Genomic DNA, 18,900 nt, shown 5'->3' on the forward strand with positions numbered 1-18,900 from the left:
CTGAGGCAGCCTCTTCTCCTTCCTAAGCACGCCCAACACTGGGTGGCCCTTCACCCACACGTGAGCGCCTACAGACCCTTCAAGGTCAGGGCCTGATCTGCCACAGGACTCCCCGAAGGTCTCCCTGTTTGCTCCACGGTTGTTCCGTGTCCCCCCGACCCGGGCCCCTGGACCACCATCCTGGATGCCTCCGTCGGGTTCCACCTGGACCACCTGGCCCGGAGCAGAGTGTGTATTCCGGGGCTGGCCAGTCCCGAAACGGAGGAGTGGAGAGCCCCCTACAGCTCCAAGCACACCAGTATCCCACTCAGGGTGGACACTGGCTGCCCCCACGCTCCCCACTGCCTCCCCTCTCCAGCAGACCCCCCTTCACGCCCCCTCCTGCTCCGCACTCGGCCTGTAGGTTCTGCCCCAAGGAGCCCCATCCTCACAGAGTTCTGGGGCCGGCGAAATGCACATACAGAACATGTCTGCACACTCCCCCATCTCACCCTCGCTCACACACACACCAGCCCCCTCCCTCCAGGCCCAGGGCGTGTTGCACCCCCAGTACACGGGTACTCAGCAGAGGCAGGATGGACTGGGGAGGCTGCTGGGCCAGCACCCGGTCTCCTCTGCAGCCCTTCTCTGCTTCCAGAACGTGAGGGTTCTCCTGCCACAGGAGCCAGGGCTGGGGACGGAGTCATGGGGCTCCTGGGGCTGCCGTGGCAGGGAGCCCGGGAGCTCTGGGCGTGGGGAGAGGGCTGGGACCACGGAGTTCTTTGACCCTGCAGACCTGCCCGGGCCCTGCTACTGCCACGCAGGGTGACTCCACCCCTCCCCAAACCCTGAACTCCTGCCACCCTGCCACCGTCTCACCTCCTGGGCACCCCCTGAAGCCCACCCTGTACAGACCCCATGCCCCACACCAGTCTGGCGCCCTGCCCGGGGCTGCCCGCCCGCTCCCCACTCCTGCCTGGGCCGCCCAGACAACTCACTCACGACATCTGTGGCACACTGGGGGCCGCTCCCGGACAACAGGGGTCTGGTCTGCTCCTGGTGACCCTTGGGGCCCAGACCTGAGGACCTGGGGTCTAGCAGGCACCCACAAGCATTTATGGGAAGGAGCCCCAGGCCGGGTCAGGAGCGGTGTGCTCGGCACGCAGGTGTACCCACCCCAGTGCGTCTGCCCATGTGTGCAGAGTAGGCCTCCCCAGCCTCCCACTGGGCCTGAACTGTCGGAGGCCCAGCCTCTGGACACACTGCAGCTGCCTGGCTGGCGTGGGCTGGCCAAACCGGCACAGCCTGAGGAGCCCCAGCTGCTGGGGAAGGTCCCCGGTGCACCCCCTTCCCGTCCCTTCCGGCTCACCAGCTGGCCTGAGCAGCCCCTGGGGCCCCACCTCCCCCACCATCCATTTTGTCCCCTGAGAATGGAGGGTGGCCCAGCCAGGCCCGGTACCTGGTGTCCCCGCGTGCCTCTACTGAGCCCGAGACCCCAGGCCTACAGAGAGGGTGCGTGACGCTCATCCCCATATGGCTGCCCACATCTGGTCCCCTGGGCAGTACCCTACCTTTTCCAGGCCAGGAAATAGGAGTCCCTGAGCCCTTCCACCTGCCAGCCGGCTGGACACTGTCCCTCCCAGGGTGTGCGCCTGGCCAAGTCCTGGGCCTGACCCAGGGCCACCTCTCACCACCAAGCACAATGAGGGGGGAGGCCCTTCAAGGGCTCCATTGTTCCCCCCAAGGCCTGGGGTCTGAATTCCCGATTGTCCCTGGGGCTGGACAGGGCCCAGAGAGGGAAGGGGCCTCCCCTACTCACCCCCCCCCCCTGCACATCAGTCTGGCCCCGCCTCACCTGCCTTCAGGCCTGGGGATGAGGGGGGGGTGCCCCATAACCCCCTGCATCCAGACCAGGCTCCCACGTACTCTCCTTCATGCATCTGGGCTTTGGGACAATGCCCAGCCCGCCTGTCTACTTCTGCCTGGGTCCCACCACAGGAGCATGGCCTGGGCACGGACCGGGGCTGAGGATAGCAGCGTTCCCACCCTCCACAGCAGCCCAGGCTTGAGTGTCCTCCCTGGAACACAGGGACCGGAGTGGGCTCAGTGGACCAGGTGCAAGGTGGAGGACAACATTCGGCATGATGCAGGGGTTCAGCCTCCCTCCTGTCCCTCAGCCACCACAGCCCAGCACAGGGACTGTGAAGAGAGGGGGCTCCAGCAGCATGAGCTCCGGGTCCTTCTGCCCATGCACAGCCTCACGGCACCTCCACAAGGCAGTGGGAGAGGCAGCTGGTCCGGAGCAGGCCCATCTGCCCTGCCAGGGTCCCCGCCCAGCCAGCAGCCGAGGTTCTCCCCGATGTGAAGATGGGGCAAAGAGAGCCCCAGGGAAGTAGTGCACAGGGGGTCTGGGGGTGGCTGGAGTAGCAGATGCCAGGCAGGACACGCTGGCCAGTTAGGGATGGGGCTGCCAGGACTGGGGGTCCACTGTGGAGGTGTGCATGGCCTGTCCCCAACCCCCTGGCCCAGGACAGGACTCCATGGGCTCATGCACACTGTTACCCAGCAGTTCTTTATTAGGACACTGGCCCAGCTCCCATGGCAGAGGGGGGAAGGGGAGGCCAGGGTCCTCCAGCTGCAGCAGTCTGGGCACTAGCCGAGGCAAGCGGAGTCCCCACCAGGGAGGACACAGCTGGCAGTCCTTCTCAGGGGTGGCTGGTCCTTCGAGCCTTCTTGATTTCCTGCCGTGGAGAGAGAAGGAGGGTCTCACCCAGGGTCCGGGGGATGGGCCACGTGGCCTGTCCCACTGAGGTTCCCCGTGTGCAAGACAGGTTTGAGTCCCGCCCCCTGCGGAGCCCACCTCGGCCAGCGCCTCCTCCAGGGCCCGATAGGCCATATCCAGGTTGTCGTTGATGATGACCAAGTCAAACAGGCCCTGCTCCTTGCCTGGGGTGGGGGGACAGGGTCAGTGCAGGCTCCGGCGGTCCTCCACGGGGACCCTGCTGCTGGATGACCCGTGGTGGCTGAGGAGATGGGGGGGGGGACACCCGGCGGCCAGGGCCCACACTCACTGCTCTCCATGTCAACCCGAGCAGCGGCCAGCCGCTTGGCCAGGCTCTCCTCCGTCTCCGTGTTGCGCTGCCGCAGCCGCTGCTCCTAAGACATGCAGGAGGGTCAGCTCCTCTGGGGTCACCCTGCACACCCCCGCCCCCAGGCCCCTCCACCTCCTGCCCCTGGGCGCCCCCCGCAGCCTCACCCCGCCCCCACCAGGATGTCTAGCGAGGGCGGCTGCACCCCTGCCCCCGGCTGCCCCCTCAGCTGCGGTCCAGTGCCCTCACCAGTACTTCCAGCGAGGGCGGCTGCACAAAGATGTAGATGGGCCGCAGGTCCGTCTTCTTGATGTTACGCACGCCCTGCAGGTCCACGTCCAGCACACAGATGCGGTTCATGGCCTGCACGGCCCGCACAGCGGCTTTGCTGGAGGACAGAGGGGGCAGGGACCGCTCAGGAGGGCTTCCTGGGTCCAGCAGCCCCCCAAGGCCTCAAAGGGCCTCTGCAGGACCATCACTGCCAGTGCCCTGGGCTCCTGCCTCCCCCACTGCCCTGCACTGGGCGTGGGCCTGGCCGGGGGTGACTGCAGGAACCTACCCTAACCCCAGCATCGCCTTCACCTTCCTGGAAGCATCTGCGTGCTGGGCCCTCTGCTGGGCTGAGGGTGGCTGTGGTTAGCGGCACAAGGGCCCTGGCTGTCACTGCACACCTGCCCAACAGCCCCAGTGACCCCTCTGGGGGCCCCCTGTCCCGCCCAGCTATACCTAGGGCCTAAAGTGGAGCAAGATGGGTCTCGTGGGGCTCTGCTTCACCCTTGCTGGGAGGCTCAGTGACAGGCTGCACAGAGGCATGCCTGGGCCCACCTGCCCGCGACACTGCTCTGCACCTCTCAACCAGGTAGGAGGAGCTGGCAAAGACCGTCTGGACTGGGGGGCGGGGAGGGGAAGGAAGCGGAGGTCAGGGCACTCCCACACCAGCCTAGTGGCTGCAGAAAGGCAGGCTACAGTACAGCCTGGGCACCTAGGAGACCAGATTCCCCGAGTCCTTGCTGCATACCAGTCCCAAGGGGCCTGCAGTTCCCACAATGGCCTGGCCAGGTGGACACAGGTGGCCAGAAGGAGGCAACCTGGGGAGCCCCAACAGCTACCCCATCTCGATTCCTGGCACGGTGGGTACCTTCCTCTAACTGCCCAGAGAACCGACACAGGACCCCTGCCTAGGTCAAGCCAATGGAGAGCCCCTGGGAGGGAGGGAAGGTGCCCAGGGTGGCCCACCTAGTCCCATACAGGTTCCCCGAGAACTCGGCGTGCTCAATGAAGTCACCCGCGGCGATGTCCTGCTGCATCACCTCCCTGGTCACGAAGTAGTAATCTGCAAGGAGGGGCCATCTGAGGCGTGCCCACAGCCAAAGCGCTAGGGCGCTTGGGGACCAGGCACAGCCAGAGCTGGCTTCCCTGTGGACCTGTCTGCCCACCGAGCAGGGAACACACGTACAGACGGTACTTTCTCACACCATCCCTGCTGTGCGAGCCGGGGAAACCACAGGATTCCCAGGGGGCGGCCACAGGGGGCCTGGAGACTGCTGGCCTCCACAGAGGAGGCTGGGGGGGAACTTCCCTGGTCCTACTGAAACCACAGAAGATGCCTGTGAAACACAGAGCACACCTGTGATGCAAGGTCAACCACACACACTCGCACAGAGAGCAGCACACGTGTCAGGAGAGATGCCCTGCGGCCACCTCAGCCATCTCTCAGAGAGCCAGCACGCTGCCTGTCACCCAAACCTGCCCTCCTTGCCACAGGCGCACACATACCAAGGGCCCAGCTCACCTCTGCCATTCTCTTCTCCAGGCCGCGGGTCCCTCGTGGTGTCTAAGAACAAGCACTTGGGATCAATGGGGGACACTCGGAGCCCCACACCCCATCCACGGCCTCACCCGCAGGTCTCGGCTCAGCCCGTGTGCGCGTGTGCATGTGCGTGTGAGCGTGTGGGGCTGCAGGTCAGGGTCCGCCGTGTGGGGACCGTCCCCGTGTGTGTGTGTCTGTGTGTGTGCACGTGTGTGTGGGGCTGCAGGTCAGGGTCCTCCATGTGGGGCCCGTCCCCGTGTGTGTGTGTCTGTGTGTGTGCACGTGTGTGTGGGGCTGCAGGTCAGGGTCCGCTGTGTGGGGACCGTCCCCGTTTGTGTGTGTGTGTGTGCACGTGTGTGGGCTGCAGGTCAGGGTCTGCCGTGTGGGGCCCGTCCCCGTGTGTGTGTGTGTGTGTGCACGTGTGTGGGCTGCAGGTCAGGGTCTGCCGTGTGGGGCCCGTCCCCGTGTGTGTCTGTGTGTGTGCACGTGTGTGTGGGGCTGCAGGTCAGGGTCCGCTGTGTGGGGACCGTCCCCGTTTGTGTGTGTGTGTCTGTGTGTGTGCACGTGTGTGTGGGGCTGCAGGTCAGGGTCCGCTGTGTGGGGACCGTCCCCGTTTGTGTGTGTGTGTCTGTGTGTGTGCACGTGTGTGTGGGGCTGCAGGTCAGGGTCCGCTGTGTGGGGACCGTCCCCGTGTGTGTGTGTGTGTCTGTGTGTGTGCACGTGTGTGTGGGGCTGCAGGTCAGGGTCCACCGTGTGGGGCCCGTCCCCGTGTGTGTGTGTGTGTGTGTGTGTGTGTGTGTGCACGTGTGTGTGGGGCTGCAGGTCAGGGTCTGCCGTGTGGGGATTGTCCCCGTGTGTGTGTGTGTGTGTCTGTGTGTGTGCACGTGTGTGTGGGGCTGCAGGTCAGGGTCCGCCGTGTGGGGACCGTCCCCGTGTGTGTGTGTGTGTCTGTGTGTGTGCACGTGTGTGTGGAGCTGCAGGTCAGGGTCTGCCGTGTGGGGATTGTCCCCGTGTGTGTGTGTGTGTGCACGTGTGTGGGCTGCAGGTCAGGGTCTGCCGTGTGGGGACCGCCGTGTGTGTGTGTGTGTGTGTGTGTGTGTGCGCGCGCGTGTGTGGGGCCATAGGTAAGGGTCCGCGGTGTGGGGACCATCCCGGTGTGTGTGCGCACATGTGGGTCAGCGGGTGCCCGGCCCCTCCCAGCATGGCTGAACCTCTCGTCACCCCCTCCCCAGCCAGGGCTCACGGGACACGCTGAAGCCAAAGACGCTGCCATGTTCCTGCAGGAGTCTCTTGAGCAGGGTGCTCTTCCCAGCCCCTGACGGTCCACTCAGGACAACAGGCCTTGGTCCCGACATCCCTGTGGGCGAGGGAGACAGACATCAGCGAGGCCCGAGGGACATGTCCCACCCTGTGTGGGCGGAGCTGGGGGCACTAGACTTAGAACCCAGCTCAAAGCCTGACTGTGCCCCCCGCAGGGGCGGCTAGCTGGCATCACATACAACAGGCACAAACGTGGGGCTTCCCTAGCCGTCCACTCCTGGACTTCAGCTCCTGGCACCACGTCCAAGACGGCCTACATCAAAGCAGCAGAGCGCATGGCCTATTCTCACCACTGCCATCGGGACGTGGGGGCTGACCCCACAGGACCACAGCTTCCTCACCCCTCTGATCCGTGGGCCCCGGGAAGCCAGCAGCGGACAGCTTGAAGCACAGGGCTCAGACACCTGCCCCCAGGAGGAGAGGGACCTCCAGAAGACACCGGTCCTGCCAGCTTGCGCCCACCCGACCACCCTGGCACGCCCGGCACAACCCACCTCCCGGTGGTGGGATGCAGCCTCTGTGATCAGTCTGGGCTTGCTCTGGAAGTGCTGAGAGGGGTGGTAATCCCAGCCTGCTCCCCGCCCTCTGAGCACTAAATCCCTCCCCAAGGCAGCCAGCCCCGCCCACCAAGGACAGACAGAAAAGGCTGCTCCTGGCCCTGCCACCTACCCAGCCACGTGGCGTGACATGTGAGGAGGGCCAGGCATAGACCGTGGAGGCTAGGGTGCACCCCGCCACACAGGGAGACCCGGGAGGACGTGTGGGGAGCTGGAGCCGATCCCTCCAGGGCTGGCCCCTGCAGGGTTCCATCTGGGGGCCCCCAGGGGGCCGGCAGACTCCCTGGAGCTGCCCTGTGTCCCAGCCCGGGGCCACTTGCTCTCCTAATCCTCGATGTAGGCCAACACAGTAATCTGGCTAAAGCACAGCTATTCTGAGACCACCACGCCATGGGTACATGCCCTGGAAGGACTGGAAACAGGCGGCAACCCAGGAGAGGAGCTGGTCACCACGTGCTGAGTGTCACCTCCAGCGACCCCTGTGCCAGGTGACCAGTTCAAGGACACATCTTCCGACCTAGCAACAGACCCTCCGTGCTGTGCCCTGGCTTTCCCGCCCATAGGCACAGGCCCGCTGCTGCCATCCCTTGCTTGGCAGGATCACCCTGGGTCTGTCTGACTTCCTAGGTGCTGCAACAGGGATGGGGAGAGCAGAGCGGGGGTGGACGGCGGGGTGCAGGACGGCACAGAGGGGGCTGAGGTCTGTCCACAACATGCCTGGCCTTGGCCTGCATGGTGCCGAGCAGGTCTCCCTGGAACCCTGCAGGGTGTTGGTGCTGCAGGAACTCGAGTTCCTCTGGGCCCTTGGGACCCGACTTGGAGTGCCCACCTCCAGAGACAGAAGGACGAAAGGAATTCTCCATCAAGGACTGCATGAAGAGGTGCCCCTGCCCCAGGATGTCCCTGCAGGCACTTCCTGGGGGGCCAGGGGCACCCCCACATGCCCATGAGCACCTTGGAGCCCCCAACTATGAACTTCCCAGAGGTTCCTGCCCTGTGCCCCATGCCTGCGGGCAGGGCCAGATCTCTGTCAGGTCCAACACGTGGAGACGGCAAACCTACCAGAAAAGACATGTCTTCAGCAAAGGCTGCACGCCGCACACAGAAGTCCGGGGGCCCTACACCCTCACAGGGCGGGCCACACAGGTGTGACCCAGCACCTCTGGTCCAAATGCTGGTTTCCATCCCGCCCTCCGTCCTTCCTGTTCCAGGAGGATCTGTACCACAGAGCCCTGCCCTCCCAGGCCCACCACCCACCGCAGTGAGCAGCAGGTACAGGGACACACTCGGGATTGGCTGAGGGCACAAGCTCGCTTCCCGCCTGGCTCTGAGCCAATGCCTCACCCTCCCAGCCTTCTCCCACAGGCCGTCCTCCCAGGACACAGACCTCCCCAGTGCTGGGTGTCCCCCTCCCCCCGCCCTCCCTTGAGGCCTACAACACTGATAATGTGGGGTAGGGAACACCTGCTGGCACTGATACCTTGCAGGGGTGGGGTTTGGTCATCTTGGGCCCTGCCACAGGCATGAAGTCCTTCCTCATGTGGTGCCCACAGAGCCCAAGGCTGGCTCAGCTGGACAGGCTCACACAGATCATACCAGGGCAGCCTGGTCTTGTGTCCAGTGGCCATGGTGGCATGTCCTGACCAAACCCACCTTTGACAGGAGCACACCCAACATGGGCTGGAGCTCCAGGCCTCCAAGCTCCGGCAATGCGCAGCTGTGCCCTCTCCTAAAACACAACACCCAAGTGGAACTGGGCCAAAGACACTGGTCGTGTCTGTCCCCCAAACAGGCCATGTGGGGGACACGTCCTAGCTACGCAACCTTTTGGGAACAAAGGAGCCGACATCTTCTCACTTCCTCTCCCCAGTGGTGCAAGGCCCATCCTTCCTTGAGAGGAAGCCAGGCCCTCTGAAACTGTGGACAACTCCAGGGCGGGGGGGGGGGGGGGCGGGGGCGTAAGAACTCTCGAGCAAGAAGGAGCCCAGGCCCTCCGAGGGGGACCAGCCTTGCTCTCACACAGGGGAAACCGAGCCCCAGCACAGGCAGGGCCAGGGAGGGACCTGGAGCCAAAGTCCAGAGGCATTCGCCCCCACACCAGTGCTCCCAGGAGCTCACCCTCACGACGGCACCCTTCCTCTTGGACACAGCGGGGGGTGGGGTGGGGGCGGGGGTCATCCACTTCCACTCCCAATCACACCACAATGCTCCCTTCCTTCCTGCTCCTCTTCAAGCCGTCTGCACACGTTTCTCAGCTACATCCAATGTACGGCAAAAACAGAAAGTAACAGTTTAGACTTCTTTTCAAAACTGAAAAAACAAAGTTTGGGTGTGGTCAAAAAGAAACAGACGGTATGTTCACCCTCGGAAGTCCCAGTAGCCAGTGTCCATGAACTGCTGATGCCACTCGTTCCAGCCAAAGATCGAGGGTTTGGTCAACGTGTTCCCAGGATTGAAACGAAAGCACAAAGTGCACCTGTGCCAGGTGTGGCAGCGACCTGGGCTGTGAGGGGGCTGCTGCGTACAGTGGTGAGTGACTGTTCGGCTGAGGGGAGGCCAGAGGAAACCACACACATCCCCAGGCCCTGCTGAGTCTTTCATGACCCGTTGGGGTCCGGGAGGTCTCCATGTGACAGAAGACTCCAGGAAAGTCCACGCTGGGCAGACATGCTGCCCAGGAGCCCTCACAGGGGACTCACGGGACGGCCATCTCAGCCTCTTTCCTCCCATCCCTGCGGCCCCACGCTGGCCACGAACACCTCAGCTCCCACCCTCCTCTTCACCACAGAGGAGAAGGACCAATGACAGCAGATGAAATGACACCAGCCCTGGATGAACTAAGTGCTCTCCCTCTCAATGCTCCCCAAACAACGTCCAATTACATCAGAACGCTGGTGTCCAGCAGCCCAGACTGACGTCTCTGCTCCTGAAGGAAGCCAGAGAGGCCAGCCGCCAACACCCTTCTGTGGGGCGAGAACCTCTACATCCGTAGGGCCAGGCAGCGCTGGACAGTGGGGCAGGCCAGGACCCCGCAGCCATCCCGGGGACGGGAGGGGGCCCCTTCGGACGGGGAGAGCTGGGAGGACCCCGCTAGGCCTGCCCTCCGGCTGGGGACTGAAACCCACAGAAGAGCTGCACCAGCAGGACGGTTTCCCTGCTCTCGTCTCCGCTTCCCTCCGTGAGCTCAGGGAACACACCGCGTGTGTCCAGAGGCCTCACGCGCTGCTCAGGGGTGGTCAGAACCCGCATCTCCCGGAGCTTCCGGGCGTGCGGTGCCTGCGGCCCGCCTGGGGGAGCGCTGTCAGGTTGCTCCCCCTCTCCGGCCCTCCACACCCTGCAGGCTCCACAACGGCATCCAGCGTGCAGTCGTCCGGCACGCGAACCTGCGCAGAATTCCCAGGGACATCTAGAGGACTCACACGGGGGACGCGGCTTGTAATCACCCAAGCAATAAGCACGAGCGCCGCAGACCCCACTCCGGGACGCAGACACCCACACGCACCCAGGCCGGCCCTGTCCACGACAGAACGCAAGGCCCCGCTCCCACAGCCAGCCACGCCGCCGGCGGGCCCCGGACGGCGCTCCGGGAGCACCGGGGCTGCGAGGGGCACGACCCCCAGGCCCGGAGCCCCGACCTCTGCCCGCCCGCGCTGCGTCTGCCCCGGGAGGCCCCGCCACTCACCGTCTGAGGGGACCCGGCCCAAGGCGGCCGCCGCCAGCCCGGCCAGCGGGCGTCGCAGCATGAGGGCCGCCGCCGCCGCCGCCGCCGCGCCACCGCCCGCGGGGCTACGTCACTGCGCCGCGCCCGCCCGCCGCCGCCCGCGGAAGAGTACGTCATGGACCCGCGCCGGCCCGCCTCAGTCCGAAGGGGTGCGCGTCATAGCACGGCGCCGGCGTCGCCCCTGCCCTCAGGCTTGTCATCAACGCCGCGCGACGCAGCGCTCGCGGATGACGTCACGGCGGTGCAGCTGGAGGACGGGGCGCTCGGTCCGCCGTGGCCGTGTGTGCTGCCCGGGTCCCTTCCCCTCCCGTCTGGCCAGCGGCGGCCGGGACGCTGACATTCGACGGTGTTCCGGAGCTCAGGCAGGGCGGCAGGTGGGTGCGGGAAGGCGCGGCGTCGCGGGGTGTCAAGGGCTCTCCCAGACCGGTGGGCCGGGCCCTGCGGTCAGCCGCCGGCCCTCGAGGGCGACAGGATGGGGCGCATCCACTTGCTTGTCTCCCAGCCTCTCATTTTCCCGCGGGATCGCTTCCGCAGGGGGAGGGAGGCCGGCGGATGCCCTGCCCACGCAGACGAGGGACCCTGGCCGGGAGGGTTCTCTTCCTGGGGTACACATGTCCGACGTCTTAGGCAGGTGTTCGTCTTTCAGCGTCCTGGCTCGTCACCGCGCAGACATCAGCGCAGACGCTTTCCGGGGGTCAGCGCTTAGTAACGGTAGCCCCGGGTCTCGGCTCTCCTGCCATCCCGACATTCCTATACGTTGTGGGAAATAGGTGGCCTTGGGAAGCCTCCGCAAGCCTCCGCCGTTTACGTTACGCTCTGTATTAGAGCGGCTTCACCGACCCCGTAACCCGGTAGAAAGGATCTAAGCCCGGCCACAGGCTTACTGATGCAGAGGCTTGGGCGTCCGGCGCTCAGAAACCTATGCCACGTCGGGGCCGACAGCCTGACAGGGTACCGGGAGGGACTGGCAGAGACCTGGTGACGACTCCCCTGTTGGAGACGCACTTGGGTCTGTGGCTTTTCCTGGCTGGATTCGATGAAGGTCAGTTAGGTGGGAAGTCCTGTCTTTTTAAAAGATGTCTTATTTTCTTGCCCAGCAGGCACACACCAGGCCAGTGGCTGACCTCGAGCCTTCACGTCGAAGGGGCCCTCACGAGGAATGGCCACCTTGGGCAGGCTGCTTGGGTAAGCAGGGGCTTCCGGGCCCCCGGGGACTCCTGTCATGGGGCCATCTAAGGGGAACCTAGCCAGTGTGTTTATATGGAGGACAGGTACAAGCAGGTGCAGATGAATGCTATGACAGGTGTCGAGGGAGGAATGGAAGCGGCTTGTGAGTACTTAGCACCAACACATGATGGTGGTGATGTTCCTATTCAGATCCTGCAGTCCAGCCCGGCTCTGGGTCCTTGGAGAAGGCCATCCCTTCCAGCTCTTCCCCCTGGAACTGCCCCCTTCCTGCCCTTCCCCTCACCCCCTGGTCTCCCTGAGATGAGAAGTATGGTGTGATCAGTGTTGCCAGAGAAGCAAAGCAGAGCTGGCTTCTAATGGGTTCTGTGGAATCTGGGAGAGAGGGATGGGGCACCTGAAGCTGTGGGTCAGTGTGAAACTAGGCAAGGGACTCTGGTACAATGTTCCCTGCAGGGCCCTTGTCCTAAGAAGGTTCATGTTAGAACCACTGTAATGGTGAGGGAGCATCCACTGTCTTCTCAAGGGTCACTTCCAGCCCCATCCCGCCAACCCATGGTTCTCAGGGGTGGCCTTGTCCTGGGCTCCCTGGCACTGCTCCTACCCTGCCTGCCTGACTGCAGGCTCTCCTGGAGCCAGAGCTTACCACGCGACTCCTCTCTGCCATCTCCATGACTCTAAGGGCAGGGACTGGGGTCTTTTGTCAAAGTTGACTGAGGGCCTGGTTCAGTCTCTGGGACTTCCCAGCAAACAGTTTGTGTTCTTGCCACCAGGACAGCAAAGTCTAGTGGAGGAGACGCACCCTCATTCATCCTGAGGGGCTGCTGGGTAGTGCAGGGTGTTGTGGGAACACCCCCCAAGGCAGGTGCTGCTGGGCTGGGGCTGTGCTGTTGCAGGGCACTCAGCCAGGCTGCCTTGTGGACGGAGAGGTCCTGAGACATGGGGACTTGACGGGAGCCAAAGTGGGGACCAGGCGGGAGGCCATGGGGATGGTTTGGGCTGGATGCTGCTGCTTGCCTAGTGAGAGCCTTGGCAAAGGCATGTGGTGGGTGTCTGAAAGAACGCTTCTCCCCACAGCTCTGGGGAGTTCTGGAATTTTGCTGTGTGACAGCCTGAGGTCTGAATCCAAGTTTGCATGAAAGCTGGGCTGCAAGGGACACTGGGGGCCAGGGGGCGGGAGACCGCTGCCAGGTCATGCGACCTGGTAGATGGCGCACAAGGGGCTTCCTCTCGCCTTCTATCACCTCAGAGTACATGCCCTGCTGTGTACAGGAAGGCCAGGTGTTTGCCATGCTCAGAAGCCAGGTGGGCTGCAGGTGTCTTGGTCTGCTCCGGCTGCCCTAACAGAATGCCTCAGGTGGGGCGGCTCCTCTCTGCGGTTCTGGAGGCTATAAGTTTGAGGCCATGGTGCCAGCAGTGTTGGGTTCTGCTGAGGCCTGTCTTCCTGGCCCTGAGTCCCTCTTCTCTCTGTCTCTTACAAGGGCACCAGTCCCACCATGGGGGCCCTTGTGACCTCATGTAATCCTACTCACCTCCTAGAGGTCCCACGCCTGATGTCATCCCATGGATGTTAGGGCTTCGATGTGTGAATCTGGGGAAGACACAGAGGTCCAGGCCATGGAACTAGGTCTGTGTTCCTCTGGAAGTCTGTTTCCTGCCTGATCCTCACGTACAGTTCCTGAACTGTGCAGTGACAGCACCTTGAGCCCACTGGGGTCCCAGCTGCTGACCTCTGACTTCACTCATCTGAAAGCCTCCTGCACTTGCCCCAGCGATCTCTTCCATGGGGCAGGAGCTACTCTGACCCTGCTCTGCTCTGGTGTGCATCACCGTGTGCCCCCATAGGAGCTGGACGGCCTGGGCAGCGTGGGCCCTCCGGTCCCACCAGTGGCCACTGACCAGGGTGTGTGTGTGGTTCTGTGTCTGTCTGCAGCCTGCTGTGGCAGCACGTGGTGACAGGGGCTACTCCGGTGCGTTACCACCTCCACACGTCCTCCTGGCAGGCCGACAGCAACAGGGCCTTGCTCACGCGTGTGCACCGACAAGCCTACGCACGCCTCTACCCCGTGCTCCTGGTCAAGCAGGACGGCTCCACCATCCACATCCGTTATCGCGAGCCACGACGCATGCTTGAGGTATGCCTCCCTCCCCAGCGCTCCCTGGGGTGCAGGTCCTGGTGGGCTGGCCTGTGGCAGCCACTCCTCCTGGGCCTTGTGTGCTCAGTAGCCATGGCAGCTTGAAGGGGGAGGGAGGGCGAGCCATGAACTGGGATTGCTGAATGAGGAGAGGGAGAAGGGAGAGTGGAGTTCCCTCCACTTGTCAGGACCAGAAAGCAGCTGTGTGTCTAATGAGTATCAGTGTTGGGGAAAACAAGCAGAAAATTTGCTTAGAGATTGAGAGCTTTGATGAGAGAGAGAGAACCTAGCAGAAGGTAAAAACTTTCCATGGCACAGTGGAGTTGAGGAGACATGAACAAGGCCCAGGACCCTCTGAGCAAGCTCTGTGCATGCCCTTCCCCAGATGCCTGTGGACCTGGACGCCCTATCCCCAGAGGAGAGGAGGGCACGGTTCCGGAAACGCGAGACCCAGCTCCGAAAGAAAAAGGAGGAGAAGCCAGAGCTTGGTGACGACTTTGACTTGGAGCAGTACAAGCGGTTTTGGACAAAAAAGTGACCGTGCCTAGAAGCTGCCTTGGCCGGGGACGCCATGGGCAGGGAGGTGTGTCTTTAAATGGTGTGTTCACAAAGCTGTCTCCACGTCCGCTTTCCTTCTGGTGCGACCAGGCCAACCAGCTGGCCCAGTATTGGGTCAGGCTGTGGTGTTCGCACGAGGCCTGAAGGGCACGTGAGCCACCAGTGTGGGAGGAGAAAAGGGGGAGTGCAGAGCCAGCCCCCTTGGGCCCTGGGGCCCCCTCACCCCTGTCTCACCTTCAGCTTCAGGGCACTAGGGGCTCTCCTGGTGGAGCACAGCAGCCACGGGGATCGGATGGGAGGAGCAGAGTGTCTGGGAAGCCAGGACAGGCATACCCTGTCCCTCACTGGGGTTCTCTCAGCCGCACCCGGCCCACAACAGGAGGCGCCATCAGCCTCGTCATCCACTCCACTGGCTCGAGGCACATCGCAGCAACAACCAACCAGGCTTTCTAGGGTCAACTGCCATTTTTCTGCTCTGGGGGTGGGTTTCCCCCTGGCCAGGCTTCTACAAGACCAAAGGGGCAAGTCCCAGTCTCTGCAAGTGCAGCCAGCCTGGCCCAGGCCTGGGGCTGCCCCATGTCCTGTCCTGGGCTGTTGATCGTGGGCCCTGGCTATCAGGCTGTGTCTCAGAAACCTGAGGGCCTGCACTACAGCAATGGGCAGGACATGCAGGCGTGACTGAGGAGGAAGGTGGCTGTATCTGTGGCTCCCAGGGACGGGTGCTGGGCTCTCAGTCCCCACTGGTCCACCGAGCACACTGCCACCAGCCGGTTCCTGGGGAGAGGCCCAGGGCCTTGTCTGTGGTCGCTGTCCAAAACCAAGTTACTCATCACACTTGTGGAAGACGGCAAGGCACTTTTCTTGAAGGGGGGGGTGGTCACAGCAACGGACGCAGGGGTCTAGCAGCAGGGGACAGATGGAGCACAGCACGGACACGTGGGGACTGGTAGCCACAAGGCAGGGTGGGTGTTGGTGATAGGAAATTACTAACATGGATCTTCCAGATAGGGGGTTTCTGGCAGAAGCCCCGTAATGGGGTTGTTCCTGAAAGCAGGCCTGGCAACCCCCCCAGCTCTGCATAGGAAAGTGCCACTCTACTGAGGGTGGGGGTCTGACGGAGTGTTCTTGCCATAACTGGGTGCTGTGGAGAGGGACGGGAGGCCCAAGGCCTGTCTGCAGAGCTCTGGGAGTCCGAGTGGTCTGGTGTAGATGAGAACCCCATCTGCACCTGGTCCTTCCAGGTCCCAGAGACTTGGTGTCCAGGGACCCCAATCTCTGGCCTCTGCAAGACCCCTCCCCCACCCATTTGGGGGACTTCAAACGCTGTCTATGCTGATGTCTCCCAGTGTCCAGGCCCCCCGAGGGGGCGGGGGCTGAAGGCAAGAAGGGCAGCAGGCTCTGAGCTGACCCTGCTTTGCCCACCACAGCCGCCCCCCATAGCGCCATGGCCACGGGCTCCTGCCGGAGGAGCGACACCCGTGGTCTTCCTGAGCTCTGTGGGGGGGGGGGCGCGCCTGTACTTGCCCACCTGCCCTCCCATGCTGGAGCCCCCTCGGGACAGCCCCGACCCAGGGGCCACGCGTGGGCGAGCCGAGGCTCCAAGACGACAGCGCTGCCGGCCGGGAGCCTCCTCACCCGCGCTCTCTCCGAGAGCCCGCCCCTCTCCGGGCACAGCCCTGACACAGGGCGCACACGCGGAACGCAACTTCGGGACCCTGCCCCTCGACCCCGGCGTCACCCACACAATGTGGGTGCTAGCGGGACCCTAAGATCCCGCCTCAGCGCCTACGTCGTGCTAGCGGGACCCTAAGGTCCCGCCTCAGCGCCTACGTCCACGCTTCCCCCCTCCAACCAGTGCGCAAGGCGCGTTGATTGGACCCGGGGAAGGGGAGCTGTGAGCAATGCGCAGGCGCGTCGGGGCTCCTTGGGGCAGGGCGGGGCGTAGAGGCGCGAGGCTGTGACGCGGGAGATGGTGAGCGGTGCGCAAGCGCGCGCGGCTCTGCCGGGCCTGCGCGGGTGTGACGTCACGGCGCGCGACGCGGGAGCTGGTGCCGGTGCCGGCGCCGCCCGGGGCGGCGAGGCCAGGGCTTCGGAAGGCCGAAGGGCGGCGGACGGCCTGGCACCATGTTCGGCTCCAGCCGGGGCGGCGTGCGCGGCGGACAGGACCAGTTCAGCTGGGAGGATGTGAAGACCGACAAACAGAGAGAGAACTACCTGGGTCAGCGCGGCGCCCAGGCCCGAGGGTGTGGGGGGGGGGGTGGAACCAGGGGCGAGAGGGTCGCGGGTGAGAGGGAACAGGTGCGCGAGGTATCGCAGGTGCGGAGAACTGGGACGGGGGAGCTGCGGGCGCGCGGAACGAGGGGACGCGGGGTCCGCGGGTGCAGGGTATCGCAGGTTTGGACAACGGAGGCGCGAGAGCTACGGGTGCGGAAACGGGGGCGATGCGGCAGTCGCGTCGACCCCGCGGGCCGAGCACTGGGCGCTGCATCCCCGCAGGCAACTCGCTCATGGCCCCGGTGGGCCGCTGGCAGAAGGGCCGAGACCTCACCTGGTACGCCAAGGGCCGGGCGGACGGCGCGGGACTGAGCCGGGAGGAAGAGCTGGCGGCCGTGAGGCAGGCGGAGCAGGAGGCGCTCATGGCGGCGCTGTGAGTGCGCCCCGCGGGGTCGGGGGCGCGCTGGGTGGGGGGCGCGGCGGGGACGGAGGGGCAGGGGCCCGGGCGAGGCTGGCTGCTCCCTGAAGCTCGCACGCGGCCCCCGCAGAGGCTACAAGAACGTGAGGAAGCAGCCCACTGGCCTGAGCAAGGAGGTGAGGGGGCCTTTCCGGGGGGTGGGGGGCGAGGCGGGGGGATAGAGCGGCTGCGAGCGCCCGCGTGCCCTCCGCACAGGACTTTGTGGAGGTGTGTAAGCGGGAAGGAGGGGACCACGAGGAGAAGGGAGTGCACCGGCTGCTGGGCCTGGGGAGCTCCAGGTGCGTGGCGAGGGGGTGGATGGTGCCCGTTCCGCGCGTGGAAGCAGCACCCGGCAAGGGAGGAGACCCGGGGCGTTCTCATCGTGGTCTCGCCTGCCTTCCTGCAGCGGCTCCGCAGGTCGATTGGCGTTGTCCCGAGAAGACAAGGAGGCCGCCAAGCTGGGCCTGTCGGTGTTCACGGTAACTGCCCTAACGCGCTGGGATCCTGATGCGTTTTCCCTTGAGGGGACCCTCCCAGCTTCCTGGCCCTGCCCGTGGGCATCCCGGGGCACACCCCCACCCCCCAAGAGTGCCTTCCCTCCGCAGCACCATCGCGTGGAGAGCAGTCGGCCAGGCTCCTCTCCAGCGTCTGCCAGGAAGAAGCCTAGGTCAGAGGAGAAGGCAGATCCCGGGTAAGGGCTGCCCACCCTCCGCCTCTCGGTGTACTGGCTGCCTCTTGGGTCAGTGCCATTCCCAGCTCCCACTCCTATTCCTTCAGGAGTGTGTCGCCCGTGACCACCTGCTGGGGTCCCTGGGGTGGGTGTGCTCAGATGGGACCACGTGCAGGGGGAGGGCAGGGTGCACCCCCACCCCCTGCTGTTCTGGTATCCTGGAGCAGATGGGCTGCAGGGGTTGCCAGCTGGCGGCAAGGGTGGGTGGAAGCCTGGAAGGGGCAGCGAGGCTGCACAGTGGGGCAGGTACCCCAGGCAGTTTCCTGCCACAAGGGGAAAGAATGCTGTATGTGCTGGTCACCAGCAGGTATGGCCAGTACATCATGAGACTCTCCCCACAGCCCCGAGAGCTACAGGAAAAGCAGGAAAGAGAAGAAAAAGAAGAAGAAGAAAAAGCACAAGAAAGAGAAGAAGAAAGACAAGGCACATAGGAGCAGGGTGGCCTCGCCGCTGCTCCCTCCTTCTGCTGGGTAGGTGTGCCTCTGCCTTAGGGTGGCCTGGTGGGAGGGGTAGGGCAGCCTCCCATGGATGGGGTGTCCCCGGTCTGCCCAGATCCGGGCATCGCAGGCACCACTCTGACTCCGACGACGACTCCTCATCCTGCTCTAAGAGGCGGCGCCGGCACCACAGTGACTGACAGGGCAACTTCCGGAGGGAGTCCCACCTGCCCAGGACGATGCACTGGCCTGGGAAGGCCCTGGACAGCTGCTTCTATTTTTCTTTAACTCACTCTTTGTACTTAAATAAACTTATTTTAAGGGGAAAGTTTTTCATACTCCAGGGAAGGTGGTGGCCACATGTTCCAGTACAACCAGCCCGAGACTGTGTTGGGAGGGGCACTTTCCCCGTGCTGGTGTCCTGCAGTCCCATGTGGGCCTGGCCTTGGCACTAACTTCCCATCACTGGGGACAAGCTGGACATTTAGATCACAGGCACAGACTTGTCCCTGGAGTGCCCCCCACCCCGGGGACCTGCCTACTGGGTCCCTTCTGCCTCTCCTGGGTAGGGTGGGGCACCAGCTCCTTCCACCAGGCCTCCCACCATCTCTGTGGGGAGGTGTGCACAGAGCCGTTACACTAACCTCTTATAACCAGCTTGAGTGAGGACAAAACCCAGGCTGGATTCATAATTAAGACAATTCTGTC

At 64.1% G+C, this 18,900-nt stretch overlaps 3 protein-coding genes across 8 annotated transcripts; 2 read left to right on the forward strand and 1 right to left on the reverse strand.

The window, feature by feature from the left end:
- Positions 1 to 2,532: 2,532 nt before the first annotated feature.
- Positions 2,533 to 10,594, reverse strand: GUK1 (guanylate kinase 1). Of its 3 annotated transcripts, none has more exons than XM_087862448.1 (8): positions 10,438 to 10,594; positions 6,122 to 6,235; positions 4,861 to 4,902; positions 4,305 to 4,401; positions 3,318 to 3,456; positions 3,051 to 3,135; positions 2,840 to 2,925; positions 2,533 to 2,720 (listed from the first exon to the last, which is right to left on the reverse strand). In XM_087862448.1, the coding sequence occupies exons 1-8, from the start codon at positions 10,496 to 10,498 to the stop codon at positions 2,685 to 2,687; spliced, it is 660 nt and encodes a 219-aa protein (XP_087718574.1). In that variant the 5' UTR covers positions 10,499 to 10,594; the 3' UTR covers positions 2,533 to 2,684. The 3 variants fall into 3 exon arrangements, with proteins under 3 accessions (XP_087718574.1, XP_087718575.1, XP_087718573.1); XM_087862449.1 differs by lacking the exon at positions 10,438 to 10,594 and adding an exon at positions 8,874 to 9,009; XM_087862447.1 differs by lacking the exon at positions 10,438 to 10,594 and adding an exon at positions 7,473 to 7,557.
- Positions 10,595 to 10,681: 87 nt separating this feature from the next.
- On the forward strand, positions 10,682 to 14,407 carry MRPL55 (mitochondrial ribosomal protein L55). 2 transcript variants are annotated; one of them, XM_045805175.2, is made up of 4 exons: positions 10,682 to 10,850; positions 11,574 to 11,661; positions 13,595 to 13,796; positions 14,182 to 14,407. In XM_045805175.2, exons 2-4 carry the CDS (start codon positions 11,636 to 11,638, stop codon positions 14,332 to 14,334), a joined length of 381 nt encoding a protein of 126 aa, XP_045661131.1. In that variant the 5' UTR covers positions 10,682 to 10,850; positions 11,574 to 11,635; the 3' UTR covers positions 14,335 to 14,407. The 2 variants fall into 2 exon arrangements, with proteins under 2 accessions (XP_045661131.1, XP_045661129.1); XM_045805173.2 differs by having other exon boundaries at positions 11,577 to 11,661.
- Positions 14,408 to 16,352: 1,945 nt separating this feature from the next.
- On the forward strand, positions 16,353 to 18,530 carry C5H1orf35 (chromosome 5 C1orf35 homolog). Of its 3 annotated transcripts, none has more exons than XM_045805168.2 (8): positions 16,354 to 16,572; positions 16,851 to 17,001; positions 17,117 to 17,162; positions 17,242 to 17,324; positions 17,432 to 17,504; positions 17,631 to 17,716; positions 18,097 to 18,225; positions 18,366 to 18,530. In XM_045805168.2, the coding sequence occupies exons 1-8, from the start codon at positions 16,479 to 16,481 to the stop codon at positions 18,478 to 18,480; spliced, it is 777 nt and encodes a 258-aa protein (XP_045661124.1). In that variant the 5' UTR covers positions 16,354 to 16,478; the 3' UTR covers positions 18,481 to 18,530. The 3 variants fall into 3 exon arrangements, with proteins under 3 accessions (XP_045661126.1, XP_045661124.1, XP_045661125.1); XM_045805169.2 differs by having other exon boundaries at positions 16,356 to 16,572; positions 18,308 to 18,530; XM_045805170.2 differs by lacking the exons at positions 17,117 to 17,162; positions 17,242 to 17,324 and having other exon boundaries at positions 16,353 to 16,572.
- Positions 18,531 to 18,900: the final 370 nt, after the last annotated feature.

The sequence above is a fragment of the Ursus americanus genome, chromosome 5, assembly GCF_024610735.1.
Source record: "Ursus americanus isolate L20-20 chromosome 5, mUrsAme1.1.p, whole genome shotgun sequence".
NCBI lineage: Eukaryota > Metazoa > Chordata > Mammalia > Carnivora > Ursidae > Ursus > Ursus americanus.

What these genes read in the sequence shown, in the direction of transcription:
- GUK1 (XM_087862448.1), bottom strand. Translation starts at nt 10,498, where the DNA reads ATGCTGCGACGCCCGCTGGCCGGGCTGGCGGCGGCCGCCTTGGGCCGG. An exon ending in GGGCCGGGTCCCCTCAGACG is followed by an intron (nt 6,236 to 10,437) that starts GTGAGTGGCGGG and finishes CCTCGCCCACAG; the next exon opens with GGATGTCGGGACCAAGGCCT. An exon ending in TCGGGTTGACATGGAGAGCA is followed by an intron (nt 2,926 to 3,050) that starts GTGAGTGTGGGC and finishes CCCCCACCCCAG; the next exon opens with GCAAGGAGCAGGGCCTGTTT.
- MRPL55 (XM_045805175.2), top strand. Translation starts at nt 11,636, where the DNA reads ATGGCCACCTTGGGCAGGCTGCTTGG. An exon ending in ACCTTGGGCAGGCTGCTTGG is followed by an intron (nt 11,662 to 13,594) that starts GTAAGCAGGGGC and finishes GTCTGTCTGCAG; the next exon opens with CCTGCTGTGGCAGCACGTGG. An exon ending in AGCCACGACGCATGCTTGAG is followed by an intron (nt 13,797 to 14,181) that starts GTATGCCTCCCT and finishes GCCCTTCCCCAG; the next exon opens with ATGCCTGTGGACCTGGACGC.
- C5H1orf35 (XM_045805168.2), top strand. Translation starts at nt 16,479, where the DNA reads ATGTTCGGCTCCAGCCGGGGCGGCGTGCGCGGCGGACAGGACCAGTTC. An exon ending in GAGGCGCTCATGGCGGCGCT is followed by an intron (nt 17,002 to 17,116) that starts GTGAGTGCGCCC and finishes CGGCCCCCGCAG; the next exon opens with AGGCTACAAGAACGTGAGGA. An exon ending in GAGGAGAAGGCAGATCCCGG is followed by an intron (nt 17,717 to 18,096) that starts GTAAGGGCTGCC and finishes CTCTCCCCACAG; the next exon opens with CCCCGAGAGCTACAGGAAAA.